This window comes from Numida meleagris, chromosome 3 (genome assembly GCF_002078875.1).
Source record: "Numida meleagris isolate 19003 breed g44 Domestic line chromosome 3, NumMel1.0, whole genome shotgun sequence".
Lineage (NCBI taxonomy): Eukaryota > Metazoa > Chordata > Aves > Galliformes > Numididae > Numida > Numida meleagris.
Window position 1 is genome coordinate 44,702,395 of NC_034411.1, and position 18,741 is coordinate 44,721,135.

The 18,741-nt window shown below is 33.9% G+C and overlaps 1 protein-coding gene across 1 annotated transcript in view; it reads right to left on the reverse strand.

Annotated features, from left to right (window-relative positions):
- PACRG (parkin coregulated) overlaps positions 1–18,741 on the reverse strand; it is a 206,884-nt gene that overhangs the window by 151,720 nt on the left and 36,423 nt on the right. The window contains exon 3 of the mRNA XM_021391069.1: positions 8,327–8,461. Within this exon, the coding sequence (XP_021246744.1) occupies positions 8,327–8,461 (135 nt within the window). The remainder of the gene's footprint in view (positions 1–8,326; positions 8,462–18,741) is intronic.

Genomic DNA, 18,741 nt, shown 5'->3' on the forward strand with positions numbered 1-18,741 from the left:
CAAGCAGCACTGCTCCATAAAAGTGAACCATTCGCACTAATTTCTCACATAAATTATACAGGCAGGGAGCACCAGCCCATTCAGCAGAAAATCTTTCATCTAGCTTTCAGAGGTCATTTAGCAAATTTAAATTAAAGTTATTTCTGATACATGGCTGGGTTTTCATTCCATATACTTTCAAGAGATGGCAATTTACATCAAATAAAGGGATGGCTTTAATTGTGTATGTGGGGAAAAAGGAAAAATAAATTAACTGCCACAGTATTACTGTTTTCTAAAATCCTGCTATAAGATGTGACTATTAATTAGCCACCGAGGAATTAATAATTGAAATGAGGCAGCTCTGTACTACAAAAATCAGGTAAACTGCCAGTGCTTTTTGCAAAGCCTGTTTTAGATTTCAGCTGAACGCTAGCATCCAAGTTCAGCATTGATGTTCTTGAAACAAAGGAAATCTGAATCATATCTAAGAGAACATTAATATTTCTCCCTTAAAAGATTCTGCTGTTAAGCAAATGAACATGCCATTTTTTTTCAGTAAATATGTTACTTTATCTGAATGTGGAGAAAAAAACACATTTCTATAGATTTTTAAAATATAAATATGAAAGGAGTGGAAAAGACTAGAGAACATTAAAAAAAACTTATAGTACTATAATCAGAATTCTGTGATCCACAACTAGTATGAGGAAGAGATGGCACTGAGTAGCCTCTGACTAATACAGCATTTCATAGAAAATATTAGCTTAAATGTACAGACTAAAAGCAACTGATGAGAACATTGGTAAGTATTGAAATAGTTACTTTCAATTTTACGAGATTTCATAAATGGAGTCCTGTGAAACACCATTTTGATAAGATTCTTTTTGAATCACTAACATCACAATTTTTTTTCACCTATTAAATATAAACAAATTAACACTATATATATATAAACACAATCAGATACTAACGAAAACTTCTTAGACATAAGAGAAAGATTTAAGTTGATGTTATCAAAAGGATGACCAGAACTTTTATAACTTCTATCAGGCATTCAGTTAGCTAATCAGATGGCTGTTCAGAAATGGATTGCTCTGAGAAACATCAAGGTTGAAAATACTAGCAGATCAGTAAGAAAAGTTTTAATATCATAGGGAGAAAAATGGAAAGAAGAATGGATAGTATTTATCTATGGCAATAAGGAACCCATTTTAACGCATCAATTGGAATTTGTTTTAATTGATAGAAAGGAGATAGTATTTATTCTAGGGCTCTTTTGTATAATTTCAAGGCACAGAGGGTGTAAAATATTTACATGATATCACTTAAGAGATTTAAAAGAACTTTCTTTTAAATGAGAATCAGATCACAGACATTAGGATTTGTCTGTTTTTTAGTATTACATAGCATTTTTAAAAAGGAAACTAGAAGAATAGAACTGTGATTATGGTTTTTAACAATGTCTAAGAAAACGTCACATGCACATCAGCAAAGAAAGCACTTTGATAGTAATCAGTTGGGCACTAGTAAAACAGTCATGAAGAATTAGGAATGAGACTCGTCTAAACGCTCACTTGTGAACACTTCTAGATTGTACTTGCTTCAGTAAGCCATAGTGAGAGACTACAAATAATTTCAGTTTCAAGATGTGATGTAACACATCATTGTTGTATTTTAGTTTGAAATGGAATATTTCTTTCTTGTAACCATGTACACCTCAGACAACAGAGTTCTTTACTATTTATTTTTCTGATTATTTTCAAAACTGTTCTTAAAGTTTAAATCTATTAGAATCTTTTTATTTTTCAGAGGAGGCATTTATAGAATTTGTTTCTCCAAGACCATTTCTTTACATCAACTCAGATTTCTAATCTCTCTAAATTATTACATATTATTTCTGGATTAAGAAATTCCTGTTTCCAGTTCCTCTCACTAGAATTCACACTGCAATTTTCTGTCATACCAACACAATTGCTTTGGGATAGGCTTAAACAAGATCACTGAAATGATAAAAGAAGAGGAATCCTCTGAGGATGATAAATAGAAGTCAATTATAGAAGAAAACACTGAACTGTGTCCTAGAATATTAGTGGAGACATGAAATAAAATAGAATACTAGCACTACTCTGTGCTGTAATCATTGTGGCTAATTGTGATATGTGGCCATACTTCTTTGTATACAATCTGCAAAAAACCTTTATTCTGCATGACAACATTTTTGATGGATTTAAATCTTTTCTTCAATATGACATTTTTTATTAAGAATGTTTAGAATGTTAGAATGTTTAAGAAAGAGTTTAGCAAAGAACAGAAGCCAATATATATATATTTGAAAACAAATTCAAAACAAAAACATTATTTTTCATTGCCAGCTAGTTCTCTTATATGAGAGATATCTGAAGTCCCATTTCCATGAGCAGATAAAATAATGTAGCAGTTCATTGCTGTTGAAAGAAAAAAAGTTTTAAGATCCTTCTACCCTCTCCCATTCTTCACTGATGTTTTTCTTTCCTTCATCAACACATGGCTTTAACACTTACAGACCCTTTTGTACTGAAAGTTCACAGTACTCTGAGGACATTGTTAATTGAAAAATGCATATCCAATTCTTTTTCCCTGAGTTAGTGTGATAAATTTACTCACAGAGAGTTCAGATTAGTATTAGTGCCAGTACCAAGTATGCTTTAGGAACAGAGAGAAGAACAAATGCAGACAATTTGGACCTTCCCCTTCTGATGGGAATAAGCTACTAAATCCTCCAACTCCTGGAATCATATCTCACTTCTATAAATGACAAAATATTAATGGGATCACTCTGTATGGCAAATGAGCACACTCTAATTTTTCTTAGATTTATACTTCGGGAAGCATTACCTAGGCTTACTAAACTCTATAAATGAAACAACATATATTAAGTGTTTAATTAATACATTCATATGTATTAATTGCAAATTAATGCCACAAAAATGAAAAATACTGAGAAATATTGCTTAGGAGCTTTGCACCTTGTCTCTTTCAACTATAGTGGTTGCTGCAGTAAACTATATTACCTCTTGCTTACAACTTACCCTTCAGTCAAAAACGGTTATACTTCATAAAAAGAGAACAAAATGAAAACAAACACACAAACCCCACAACAGCTATTTTAGGGGTTGGGAGGGAGGAAAAGATTTTTCTTGCCGCTGGGTATAGGTGTCAGTTTAATCACAGCAGCTCAGAATTTTATACAGACTAACATAAAACAGACAGATAAAACCAAATTAGGGATGAGAGGTGCTAACAAAAATTACAGTTCTGTGGCATGTTTAAATTACTTGTGGTCCCTCTTCCCAGAAACAACCTTCAATAGTCTGCACAAGAAAAAATTAGATGTCTCATGCAAGCACATGACATTAATGGCAGGAGAACAGTCTTCTGTTGTTGCATCTAGTTTCTATCACCAAGAAGTCATTTTGGTATCAGAGCTTATAAAAGACTCTGGAAAAAATATACTATGTAGGAAAGAGAGGATGAAGAGAAACTGAAATGATAAAATTCACATCCCCGATGAAAATAGCTATAGCTACACTGGAAAAAAAATCCAAAAAAGATGCAAATAATTTTCATGTTGATATTTTTGCTTGGTGAAGAATGTTGTGGTTTTGAATTTGATTGTCTTTGAAACAGCTAAAATTATTTTGAAGAATAGCAGCTTTTTTCTTCCACAGAGGAACATCTTTCATGATCAACCCTATTCCCTAGCAAGTAATTTTTCAAACATTCTGATGACTTTCTCTAAAATACAGAAAGACTTCATTTCAAACACGTTCTTATAAATTCAGAAATACTTCCTTGGTTTTATCCACTTCCTTAGTCTAAGCTTTAATTGCATTCTGACCTTCTTTAACTCAGTAAAGTATATTTAAAAATGGAAGTCCTTTTCAAGAACGGAGGAATGAGATTTTATAATTCATAGCTCAGTATGAAATTGTGCAAAAGAATATATTGCTACATTTTTTGAAAGAAAATTGTGACATACATAAGTTAAAAGAGAACTTGAGGATCCCAAACAAGTAGTCAGAAGAATTATGAGATAAACATTCCAGCACATCCTTTGTCTAAGAAGACTACTTTCCACTACCATTTAATTCTAACTTAACAGCAATTTATACTCCGAACTTTTACATTTGATCCACATCAGAGACACATTTTCAAACCATGCAATAATTGTTCATTCTTTGTTACTGGACAAAATCAAATGCTTCAAATTTGGAAAGAATCTTGAACATTAGCTGAATTGTTTGACCTAAGAAGTTTGTTCGTAGTTCTCAAAAGCTATTGCTTTATCCAAAAATATGAGTATTATGTATTTGTAAGGTACTAAAGATCTAGTTAATGACCATATAGGGATCATGAAATCAAAGAATTTAAATTAGATATTCAAATATTTTATTGAGTGTGTGAATTTAGCAAAGAAATTCACTCACTGCCAGTAGACTCTCTGAGCGGGATGAATATTTTGAATTCATTTTCTATGGATTCTTTTACTTAAATTGTATTCAATATCAGAAAATATTCTGGTGAATTACAGAGATGGTGAATTTTCACAAACATATCTCACAAAACATTCTTTATATTCTCCTCTTGAAAAAGATGAAAAGACAATTTTTTCTCCATTTCTGAAAATGAAGATTAAGAACACCAAAAGTCATGCCTTCTTCATACAGAAATAAACTCAATTACAGCTTTTAACATCAGATCATTTAAGTTCAAAATTATCAGAAGTTTTTAAATTCTTTATCTTTTTTTTTTTCTTGGGGTGGTGTTGCTTAAAGTCAGATTTAATTTCCTGAACTTGTAATCATGATTTACTAAGATTATGTTGTAACCATATTTTACCCATTCATCTTTTTCCATCCATTGGGTCAAAACAGGTTAATTTGGTCTTGTAATAATAATAAAAAAGAGGTGAACGCAGAAATTATGTAGTGTGATATGGCAACTTATCAGCCAGGATGCCAGTATGAATTTCTAAGCCTAAAGATTTGGGCTGAAAAGTCAGATGGAAGCCAGATCTTGCTACAACAATCCTGTAACTGAAATCTAATTTACTTTGATTCTTATTTTAAGAAAAGGATCTTATGTAAGCACTATCATTTGCCTGCAAAGTTTAATCTCATCTAAATTTATGATTAATTTAGAGTAAAAATGATTCTTTCTAAATTTAGTCCATTTTGGAAATAATTAAGCTAATCTCCAAATAAGAATTATTATTTCAGAATCAGAGAGTCAACACATGCAGGTATTCAGAAATAGGTCTGAACTTAAAACCTATATCTTGTCAGGGTCTACAACAATAATTACACTTAGCTAGCCCTTAAAGGAAATTAATCATGGGTTTAAAATAAGAGGTAACCAGAACTGTTACAAAATCCAGGGTCATTTATGCATGATAGCCAAAGTTTTTTGTAAGTTAACACAATTTATGGATGTTAAAAGATTTCAAATTCTTCTGTTCTACCTGAATAATGACTGATCCACAGAGTTACAATATAATGAATAGTAAAGAGTTTTCAAAAAATTATTTAATGTCTGATAATTATGGACGTTTTGTTTTCTTTCAGTAATTACCAAAAGCGAACCAAAGAAAAAACACTGCATGTATTTCAGGAAGGAAAAAAATCCTCTAGTATTTTCCTTTGTCAGAATAAATCATGTTTCTGAGACCCCCTTGCATTTTCTCTCATGCACCACTGGACAGCCAAACTAACAAGAGTGAAATGAACCATGATATAAATAGCATATAAATAAAGAAAAACAAACAAACAAAAAACTCAGAATAAAACAATAATACCGTGCAATGATTTCAGGATTAAAATAATAGTTACCATTTCTTTCTTCCTTTTATCCTTTAACTAGAACAATCTAACTCTTACACATATAATTTAGACAAGATTTTTAAAAATTTTCCTAGACATATTAGTAAAATCTTTTTTTTCTTTATGAATTTAAGCAGTATGGAGTAAAATATATTTCTAGAATGATTTAATCAGGCTTACAAATAAATATGATGAATCAGAGAAAATGAGCCATTAGATGTATGTTAGCTATTTTGATTATTTTCATGTCCTTGAAGCAAGTAAAAAATACAGACATTTACTTTATCTGCATCTTAAAATAGTAACTAATGATGAACAACATTCTCAGCCCCTAGCAGAAGCGTGTAGGACAGAAGTTAGGTTAGAAGCTATCTAACCTAAAGTTTGAGCTAAAAAACTCCTATTTGCCTTCTACATCTACTTAAGATGCACAATAATCAATGATGGTTGCATGCCAAATTAAACAACGGCCTCAAGAAATTCTGCTATCTCAGTATTGTTTTCTTGAGTGCCTGTCACAAAACTCAGTCTAGATTGATCTGTGAGTAAATCAAGTGGATTAGGATAAGGGAAATAAGCTTGGGCCCTGCCATGCTGATGATATAAGAATGGAACAGTGCACTATTACGCTGCCTTCTTGGATGTATGCTGAAGTAGTGATAATTTGTTTTGAAAGAAGATAAATAGCAATACCAAAGATAACTGTTGCATGACAAAAGAGCCCAAGGTCTCACTAGCTACGTGACAATGTTTTAGTGTGTTAGGTGGATATTAGGGAGATACTGGAGTGGTAAGATTACAAATTGCAATCAGAAAAAATTCCTGCTGGGTCTTTCACCAGAGATTCTGAACTATGATTGTCTTAAGGTAGTAAGTATATCTTCAAACAATTCAAACTGTCAGATCAGGGAAGAAACACTTATTCTAGATGGCTTTAGTTGGAAGGCTCGTAGAAAGTTAGTTAGCAAGAAGTCAACTAAGTAGCCAGTAGCATCATCAAGTGGAATGTTAATCCTTATAATGCAAGTATGTGCACCAATGCCTGTTAAAATGAGGTTAAATGTATCTATCAGTCTGATTTTGAGAAATTAGAGATTATAATGCTTCAGGAAAAAAAAAAACTGTATTCTACAGATTTTTGCATATATTTGCAAATCATCACTCTTACTAGGTGATGAAAAAATGGAGTGAAAACTTAAACTGTAAACCCATGAATTTTAATCTGGAAAGGTCATGACTAAGGTTGTCTAAGGAACCTCTGCAATGGAATTTCATTCTGATTAGGGTAAGGTTTTGCTGCAAGAACTATTAATTGTTCCTTGTGCTAATTTAGTATTGTTATTGTTAACAGTACTTTCTCACAGTACAAATCCCTCTTATATACTTAAATACACTAAAAAGCTATCTTAAATCCTAGCTACTAACAAATCATACAGTGCCACTTACTACAGTATAGGGCTAATCCTGTTGACATCATTAGCAGCAGAATCTGTTATGAGACTTCAAAATTCTTACCGTTTTGTTGAATTAACAAAGCTATACATTTAAATTTTTTATCATTTTCTCTACATGAAAAAATTTAAATATTCTCTAAATCTGATGTATTTTTTCATGTGTACCATGTTCAATTTCTGTAACTATCATTGCTTCCAGTGAAATCTTATCCTAGTTCAATAAACAACACCAAAAATAATAATTCATGGTAAAAAAAATAATTAAATAGTAGGAGCAGGTTAAAGATCAGCATTCATTTTTAAAATTAAATTTAAAAGTCTGCAGTAGTTACTTAGAAGATTGGCAAGTTTTACAAATAACATCACGAAGCCTTTTAGAGAAAAACACAGCTGCATTAGAATGGAGTCATTAGGCAATACATTTATTTTGAAGCCAATTAACCTTTTGTCAGAGAAATGTCGTAGCTGTAATGGTTTCAGCAGTGGAGGTCAGCCTCTAACAGGGGCACGTATGACAGCGATTACGCTGTCTGACATATGCTGTAGACTGAGAGTACAGCTGTGGAATAAGAATCTGCCTTCGTTTGTATTCTGCTCTGCATTTTCAGGGAGCAGGCAATCTTGACCTATCCATTTAGGTAATTAAAGCTTCTATTTGGAAGTGTCCTGCAGGAAGGTGAAATCTGGGGTAGATAAATGGCTGCTGCTCAGCGAAACCAACCACTTCCATCATTTGATGGACTGCCTGAAATAGGCTGCATTGCCAGGTCCTCATAAAAAGAGAGATGAATTGGTCAGGAGGCAATTCTCTAAGGCAAAGCAACTCTGTCATCTTCCTTTTTGCAGCATATAATTTAATTGTTAGCCAAAGTAGACAGCTGAACCAAGAGCTTTTTTGTAACAGCTTCCCCACCATCTTCCATTTTCTAAGAAATTACTTCAGTTTGTTTACTTACAAGTCAACTTTTTTTGACAATTAGAGATGTCACTTCAATAAGGTCAGCTGGCTGCCACAGCTGTGCCATGACTTACCTTCCATGCTATTTTGTTCCCTTTTGTATCATGATCAAGAGCAATGGGGAAGTCTCCTCGTTCATAAAACTTGCGAAATGCTGTGGGCTTTGTTGGTCTCTCTTTAAATGCTCCTGCAAGTGGGGGCCCCCTTACCTTAAAACAGAAAAAAACAAAATCTACCATAATTCCATGATAATACATTTTTAGAAAAAACTTATATGGCTTAACATAGAAACAAATAAAAAACCTCATTGATTTCCCAAATTACAGTTTTCTTCTCTACAAGTTTCACTACCTGTTTCTTTTTGTTTGCTTACCAATTTCAGTCTCTCTCATATAAACATTGTATTTCTTTGTGGCCACCTCAGTTCCTGCAGTATTTTTAAGACTAAAACATCAAACATACATTTACATAATAAAATAGAAGTTATTGGAAAATTAAGCATTTGTCTTGAGAAATATTCTTCTAATTGTTTCTTTATAGAAGTCATTTGGCTTGGTTTCCATCCAATATAGCTGTCTTGTCTTACCATTGTCTTCCTTTGACCTACTTCACTAGATCCTTTCTTCAGTTTCTCTGGATATGGCTTTCATATTACTTCCAGCCCCTCAGTACTGGCCTTTCAGTATCTAAAGGTGAGCTACAGGAAAGATGGGGACAGACTCTTAAGCAGTGGTGATAGAACAAGGGGAAATGGTTTCAAGCTCAAAGAGGGTAGATTTAGGTTAGATATAAGGAAAAAATATTTTACAGTGAGGGTGGTGAGGCACTAGAACAGGTTGCCCAGTGATGTGGTTGATGTCCTGTCCCTGGAGACTTTCAAGGTAAGGCTGGATCAGGCCCTGGGCAACCTGATCTAGCTGTGGATGTCCCTGTTCATTGCAGGGGAATTGGACTAGATGGCCTTCAGAGGTCCCTTTCAACTCTAAGGATTCTATGATTCTATAATCAATGGCTGAAGCCTAGAAGAAATGGAAGAGTCTTCTAAATCACTCCTCTCTGCCTTTGTTGCCTTGGAAGAAGAAATCTGATTCAGCTCCACTTTGTTCCTTTGTTATGTCTGGTCAATATATCGTGTAGCCTGAGTGATTGAATGACAGTCCAATTCTAAAACGTCCACACAGGAACTTTTTTCTCAGTCAAAATTAGTAGTAACAGTAACTGAAAACTGGCACAAAGATAACAGAATTTCAAGTACTTATAAGAAATCTATTGTTTAAGCTAATTAACAAAGCTAATCTCAAATGCTAGAAGAGACTAAGAGAGCTAAACTAATCTCAAATGCCCTTGACGATTATTCCCTGAGAAATTCTTGTCCGTTTTTTTTTTTTTTTTTTTTTTAATAGCCACGTCTGAGATAAGGGCTGCCTACAATTCTCTCCATATCTCTTTCTTCAAAAATACCATTGTGACTTGCTGCCTTTTATAATATAGAAAGCGTCATTTTCAAAAAAAGGCAAGCGCTTCAAGGATCGTAACTCATACCCAGTATTTTGTATTGTTCTGATCGTCTCATTACAGGTTTCTATGTCTTCAATGACCTTGATGTTAGTTTCTAGCAGTACATTCAGTGTTTCAGTGAACAGAATACAAGCATGTAACATTCTTTGCTTCACTTGTGCTATTCTGTAATTTAACTGTGGCAACTAAGATCAAAATTTGACTTTGCAATTTTTTTCCTCCAACATATTTTGCCATTTTTTACTACTCATAAGACTGATACAGTGTGATTAACCAGTGATATGCATATACTGTACTTTAGTGCAAACTGCTTAAACTAGGGCTTCTAAACTGTGACATACTGCTGCATAGTGCTATCACAGATAGACCATGCCCAGTGAAAATAGATTTGATATGCATAGCTGTAATACTGCTTAGTAAACACATCTGCAGCAGTAGAGCATAACACTCTGAGAAAAGCACTTCAAACAGATGTGCTCCTTCCACGTATTTTCCAATATTGGTGTGATCTTCACACATTATTTAAGACGTGTGTTTCCATAAAGTATTAGGAGTCACTGTTCTAATTAAATGTTAACTTACATTATTGATAAAGAATATGTTGTCTTCCTTACATGAGCTACAATCTTAATTATTTTTGGCAGACTATCATCATTAAAGGTAGAAAATGCAATCCCAACTACATCTTATCCGAAAACAAAAATTATTCTTCCTAATTAATGTTAGCAGTTTTGGTATGAACTTTTATCTACTGCACTTTTGCAAATTTTCTTGTAGACAAGTTTGTATTAATTCAACTTCTTCCTATTCTTCATTCAGGAACAAAGAAATTAGAAGAATAAAAAGATCTTGGTCATCAAATACATTCTTCTATTATTCCTCTAATATTTCTGTACTATATAAAGTGTTAAAAAATTGACCAGAAATTTTTACTGCTGAAATGCTGTTTCATGTTATCCTTACTTCAATGGTTAGAAATCACATTTTAAATAGTATGCCTACTCTCATCTGCCAACTCAAAAAAGCAAACCAAAACAACAACAAAAAAGATATGGTACAATTAAAAGAGTTTCAGAGGAGGACAATGACTGAAGTTACAGAACGGCTTTTACACAAAAATAATGTCAGGAAAATGATTACTAAGAAGAAATAAAAGCAAATCATTGCTTCACAGAGAGGATGAATAGGGACTGATTTTCCATTGTTTCCTGCAGTAAGAGTACAGAGCATGAAAACAATCCATTAAGTGAAAAATCTGAAACAAAAAGTGGTTATGTATTCATGCAGCAACTCATGGATTTATGGAACACCTTGTACAAATTCAGTGGTGTGACTTCTTGAAGTTTCTGTGCATCCAAGGTGTAGCTAGAAAAGCTGATAAAAGAGAAATAATATTCAAGCCTACCAAATCCACAGCATCAGTGATGAGAAACACAGTTGGTAGTACCATTTCACACAACTTAGATAAAAAAAGTCTTTCTGGTAGACCTCCTATCATTATATTTAGTCTCCCACAGTAACAATAGAATGGCATCTTATAGTTATCCTTTGATTAAGAACAGCAACTATCTTTCACTATAGATGAGGCCTATGTTAATAACAATTTATTATCATTAATTTTAAGTGCATTACCCTGTACTTGGTACTATTATATTTAACTTCACTTCTGCCACACCAGTTCTGAAAGGTTTCTACTTCTATCTTAACTCTAATCTTAATCTATTTTAATAACTACCCCAAACATAGTATCAAACTATAGATTTCATTATATAATCCTATTTTTTGTCTAGATCACTAATGAAAATATTAAATTAGGTAAGCCCTAAAACTTCCTAAAAAGTTTCAATAATAACCTTCATCTGTTGTCACAGCTCTCATTTCAACATGACATGCCATTATTGCCTTCCATTTCAATACAGTGTTTCTTACCTATCTTATACATCTCATAATTATTGTACAGCCAACTAGTGTATATAACTAGAGAAGCAGTGATAAACCAAATACTTGGAAACACTCTAAATAGAGAGATGTTGTTTTTTCCTTTGTCTTAAAGATGTTTTCTGGAAGCAACTTGTTCCTTGTGTTTGCATTAGATCAAAGTATATTATGAGATAGTTGCTGGAAAACCTACATGGAACAAATACTGTTTCCCTTTTGCAAACAGTTTCCTTTCCTTCCCACATTTATAACCAGGGACACCATTATTATCATATTTGGTATTCTGAAAAATGTTCCCTAATTTATTAAAAGACCTATCTTTGGGCCATTCACAACAGTTTGCTTGATGAAAACTAAATGCATATAATTCATTTTTTTTATAATTCCTGTTCTATCTGCATTTATTTTATATACTTATTTTGCTACACTTGGATTTTATATAGTATTTGGAGATCAGGCTTCCTTTTCTTCTCTATTTGCAGACAATCGCAGTGCAAGAATTCTGATCACAGATTTGAATCAGTAGCTATTAAAACTAATAAAAGAACAACAATTAAAATCTGGAGCATAGTAAACACAGTGAGAAAGTGTTGCAAAATCTTTAGATCAGTCAATTTCTTCAGGAGAAAAAGTCAACTTTATGTATTTTTTGCTTTTAATAGTGAAGACATGATTATCAAAATAGTTGATTGTTGAAAAATATTTTCTAACATGTGGCTGACCATTCCTAACATCTCTTTACCTCACGCAGATTTAGCATTTTGTCATGTACAACTAATTAGCACATTCTTAACTGCAACAATTTCCCTATATTTTAAGGAAAAATACAGAAATTGAAGGGATACGTTCTATTGATCCTGGTGACAGTTGAAATAATCTTGTTTACCATGCTACTTGCATGTATCATGCTTTTCAAAATCTTACAGAAAAGTTACAGCTATAACTTTCAGGAGAAGACTTTTACTGGCTTATGGGCAGCTGGTCAAAAATGGATTTCCTCTGGGTTGGGCGTTGAGTCTAAACTGAATTTATTTATAAAGAATCTGGATGATAGGACTGAATGGTCACTTATCAACTCTGCTGATGACATCAGAGTTGGAGAAGAGGCACTATACACCAGAAGAAATAGTAACCACACAGAGAGACCTTCACTGACTAGGACCAAGAGTTGCAGAAATATGTCTTTCACATGAGATAGATCCCAAACAGCAGTGCAAGCTGACTGGGGTCTGACCAGTTGGGATGTAGCTTTGTTGAGAAACACATGGGAATTCACATGGACAGCACTAAACTTGAGTTAGCTGTACTTCAAGAGCAATGAAGGCAAACTGAGCCCAATATTGCATTGGTAGGAGTACAGTCAGCAGATAAAGGAGTTCCACTCTCCTTGACAATTGGTTACACAGTTGGAATGCTGTTTACAGTTTTGGTCCTCTCAGTTCATGACAAAAATGAGTGTGTCTTCCAAATCATGTAAACATGATTAGAGGTCTAGAGGTCTTGACAAAAGGTTCAAGAAACTGGGTGTGTTCAACCCAGAGAAGAGAAGGCTTAGGGTAGATCTAATCACAGCCTTCCAATTCCTAAAAGGCAGTTAGTAAAATGGTGGTATTCTCTTGCACAGAAAAAGAGGCAACAGATGCAAGTCGCTTCAAAGGTAATTCTGAAAAAAAATCATTGAAATAGATTGCCCAGAAGTGGTGGAAAATCTCTGAAAATCTAAAGATTTAGCTTGACAGGGAGACTCAGCTTTCAACAGAAGGTTGGACAAGATGCTTTTCAAAGGACCCTCCCAAGTGAGGCTTCTATGCAATTTTATGTTTCTTAGTAAAAATACAAAAATATATCATGTCCTTACTTTTGATAACTAGTTTAGTCTTCCTACATTTATACTGTTAAAATTACTGACTAAAAAAAAAATCATTCCGAAAGTTTATTGGAGAAAGCAGTAACAAATACTATCTTCATCAACCTAATAAAAATATTTCATTGCAATGTAGTTAGAAAGACTAAGACTAGAGTTCCAGTTAATTAAAGGCTAATATTCATGATGGCAAAGTATATGAAGCAATAAACAGCTACTGAGGTTCATTAAATGCCAAAGAGAAGTTAAACAATTTGATAATTGCAAAACTAATTTATTGTAATGCCACTGAACTATATGACAACATAAAAACTATAAGCCATTAAAAAAGAAAGGAAAAAGATCGTATTTTTTTCATTGACTCATGGTCATTTTAAGCCATTTTATCAGGTTGCATTCTTAGATGTCAGCAATGGCACTCTAGGAAAATGTTAACAAAAACTATCTGAAGTCAGTTTTAAATAGTAATTAATTATCTAAGACTCAAATTGCCAAAATTTCTAAGTGAGAATCAAATGATGCATACTCAGGGGCCTAAGTATGTACCTGCCTAGGATGACGAGATTTTCTTGAAAACTGGTGCTGTAGTTTCATGGGCAGCTGAAGCCAGACAGAAATTGTCACTGACACTGAGATGTCTTGCCCTCCATCAAACGCTCCATTGGATGCTATCACAATCCACTGCTTCCATTAAAAAACACAAGCTTTTACTTAGATATTCAGAGGACCATATCAGAAACAAAGATGTTTGTATGTTCTTTTTTTTTTGTTTACTTTCTTCTGTTATGTTGATTTGTTAAGTATTAGTTGTTTACTGGGAAGTTATGTGAACAATTTGGATAGCACAAAGGAAGGAGCAGCACTGAGTATGACAGGAAGAAATGGGTGACTGCTTCTTCAAGGAATGGTGTTGAATTTATATTGAGCATCAAAAATTAATTGGACTCAGTTTTCCATCTGCCTATGCAGACGTAGGTCGTAGTACTCCAAGAAGTAGTCAATAATTGTTCAAGAGCTGTGTGAAAAATAAAAAGATGTACTTCCTAGAATAGACTGAGATCTTTCTGTTTTTAAATAACCATTCATATATTTTAAAAAATATGACCACCTTTCTCATAGTCAAATGTAATAGTTAAATCCATTGATTAATCCAGCTTAATGCATTTAGATGACAATAGGAAGAATGAAAATTCCAGTTCTTAGTTAACTTCCTTATCAGAAGACTGGAATTGAAACTGATCTTTTTGTGGTTTTTACTCACACAAAATTAGTTTATAATACTTCTTTTTGAAGCTATAGGGATCAGAATTCATATGACCACTCAACTCTCTTGCCTAAACCATGTTTGCAGTCTTCCCCAAAAATATAATACTGCATTATCAAGTGAGATAGTTTTTCAAAAATAAAATAACAAATCTTATTTCTTTGTATCCAAACTGAAAAATGCATTTGTATGAAATTTTGCTGCATATATGGAATGGAGTCTACTGCTACACACTGCTGTCTTAGGGCAGACATAAACACAATTTCATTCACAAAATGTTTGTGTATTACTCAACTGTCAGGGTCTTAGCCTCATTCTTCTCTTGTCCTGCTGTTAAACTAACATTCCACTTGGCTAATGCAGCATAGTCCCACAAGCAACTCATTCACTTCCCCACAGGAAATGTCAACATTCTCTCCAGCCTGTCCAGGTCTTGCTGAACAGCAGCACAGCCTTCTAGTGTGTCAGTCAATCCCAGCTTTGTATCATCAGAAGACTTGCTGAGGATGCATTCTATCCCTTCATCCAGCTCACTGATGATGTTGAACAAGACCACAGCCAGCACCAAACTCTGAGGAACACTGCTAGATATAGACTTCCAACTAGACTGTGCCACTAATCACAACCCTCTGAGCTCTGCCAGTCAGTCAGTTCTCATTCCACCTCACTGTCCACTCATCTATCCCACACTTCCTAAGTTTACCTACAAGGATGTTATTGAAGACAGTGTCAAATCTTAATATAAACTTCAAGTAAAATGTATGATACATTAAGTCAAATAAATTGCACCATGTAATGAAAAAATACTCAAGCTAGCAAAAATAAAGATCATATAATATACCTAGCATATACAGTGCTATGTTGACGGGCAAAGCTTTACGAGAACTCGCAGTGGGAAGGTCCTCATCCATATAGCATGATAAAGCTTTTAACTTGTCCAACAAGGCAGCTGCACAACACTGCTTAATAACAACTCATGTTCGGGAGAAAAACTAGGTGCTAAAGTCATGTGCTACAGTTTCTGGTTTTGGAGTTAGCAAGCACATATGTACCTTAAGTGGTTTGGCACTTGTACCACATAGAAGCCCATCATATTAACCAGCACACAGTTACCTACCAACACAGCAGAACAGCTGTGTTATTATAGTTGGTTTCTATTTGTGACATATCTACAGCTCTCTCTACTAAATATAAGCAATAGTAATAATAATTAATAGCATTAGTAATAGTGAAGACTTGGAAACAAAAAACTTGACCAGAGTTAACAATTACAATCTGCACTGGGCATCCCCAAGAGAGCCTACCCTGACTGACAATAAGCAGCAAAGCCTGTTCAGCTACGTCTTCATTTATTGATCCTAATTTGATTAGATGCTGTAGGTAGATAATATATGCTTCAATCATGTTTTGATTTTGCTATGCAGACATATCCAAAATCAGATAAGAAACTTCAAATAATAGTAGAGGCATAGAAAGACGTCCCAACAGATATGGAGAGTTCCATATAAATTCCTTTTATTTAATATCAATATCACAAGCACGCAATATCAAAAGAGCATAGTCTATCAATGTGTATCAGACAAAAGCTTTATATACACAAAAAGAAACTTGGGAGAGTTTTCTTCACATGTGCCACTCTTGATGTGCTTTAAATGGTGCCACATCTAATGCTTGAAATCTTGCTTCTGGGGCTACTGCACAAATCTGGACAACAGATCAAAGCACATCTCATAGCTTCAAAAGTCAAAATGTGAGAAATCAATTTTAAGACCCACAAATGAAACTTTTGATAGAGGTCAGCAAACATTACAAATACTTCTAAAGCACCAGAACTTGAAAGAAAAATCAGATGTGATTTTGTACAAAGATATTGTATCTCATTATTGCCTTGAGACACTACTGAAAGGAAGTCAAAAGCTGCATACAGAATTACTCTATTTCATCACCTCAGAAATGCTATCTTTGATTGGGAAAAAGATAAGATGTTTAGATAAACCAGAACTGGTCTGTATTACAAAGATCTGTACATCGCTCTGTCCTCAGAAGGTTCTCCACCTCTTGTCCATCTCCATTCTATAGTGAGTAGAGTATTTCATGCCATTTCAATTTCTCTCCTTATGTTTCCCAAGCAACCTCCCTTAACATAAAGGAAGAAGACAGACAAGTGACAACTATTAATGTATTTCTTTCTCTCCTGTCAGTCTGCAGATGAATGCAGTTTTTATCTTTGTTGTTTCATTTTCTTTATTTGTCTCACAATGCTTTCCACTTAATCTGGGAGTTTTTTTCCTGATTGTGGATATTCTTTCTTTCACATTCTGATGTTTAGAAAAAATATAAATTAATTATGTCAACATTTGCATAAATGTTTCAGCCAGTATCACAAGTGTGTTTTGGAAGTGAACCTCATGATCATCCCCAATTATGGTGCTCTGGGTTCACATAGTGAAGCAGTTTGTAAGAGAATGAACTGGAATCTTTTCAGACAACAGTCAGTCAAAATGAAGGAAATCCCTATAACATGTAAAACGTCATATCCTCAGCGTCAGCTCTTTTCCTTTCATTATACCTTCCTAGTGTTCTGCACTGCTCACTGTCGTCGCATTCTTTATGGCTGCATATATATTTCTGGATGCCAAATCAACCTGCTGTAGGGTCTACGTACTGCAAGTTATAAGAATGCCCTTTGCTAGGAAACAAAATGAAAAGATTTAATTTTTTGCTTAAATTACATAATGTAGTTACAATTTACCTTTTCTGATCTCTGTAATCTTTAGTTCTTTATAATGGTCATAAACATTATCATAGAAATTTTGTGCATAGTTCAAAGTAAATATTAAAATTACAGGAAAAAATTAAAATTATATGCAAGTTAATGGCCTATTTTGCACTTTCATCACACACACATATGAAGGTTCATGCTGGAATACACCTAGCATCCTAATTTAATATTGTGATCCTAACAGAGGATATCTAGGAAAGTGAATAAAAACAAGACCATAATAGAGAAATCTCTCTTCTCACTCTTCTAAATGGCCAAAGACCTGCCCTCCCTTCCAAGTTGACCTGTACCATCTGTCCTTTCAGAAACACTGATTTTTATGTTTGCCTGATCCAGCACTGATCCACTTTAATGCTCTGAACTGCCAGGAAAGTATTCACATTACTGTTTAAATTGTTTTTGGTGGAGAAAGTACTGAAAAGGTTAATTAGACTTGGAATGCCACCACCGTTGCTGAAAGTGTGGGAGACAGAATGACCATTTCATGGTAGTTAGAAATTAAATAATAAGTAAGATGATAAGATAGAACCTATGACAGCATTTTTCAACATACTTAAAATAACACTACCACATTTAACACCTATTAGAATTGTGTGAATAAGCTAATCTCCATGTCAAGTAAAAATTAAAAATACAGAATTTCCTCCTTGCTCCAGATGGGAACACTGTCTAAAAATGCTTGGGCTTTTCAAAAAAGATAACAGAGCCATGAAATTTGCCTTGGTCATGACAGAACATTCTAGAATGTCTGAAGAACACTTCATCTTAATTCTTAACATCATGGTCACAAGAACGCACCAAATCAGAATTTGCATTCTCCCTTTTTAAATTCTGTCTCATGCTTCAGTTGCCTGCCACTGTTAACAGTTTCCTATCCTAAAGTTCTACATAGTGGTGCACCATTAAATAGTTGCCATGCCAGTAATGGATGAAGTAATTCCTGATTAGAAAGGTGTTACAACACTATTATTTAACATGTGCTACAAATTAATATTCCCACTGCATTCAGAGCAAGATTCGAACTACATGATCTTTAACATCCCTTCTAACTCAAGCCATTCAAAGATTCTACGGTCTTTGAAAACTGAATGCTCTGTACTAGTTGTTATATCTCAGTGCCTGG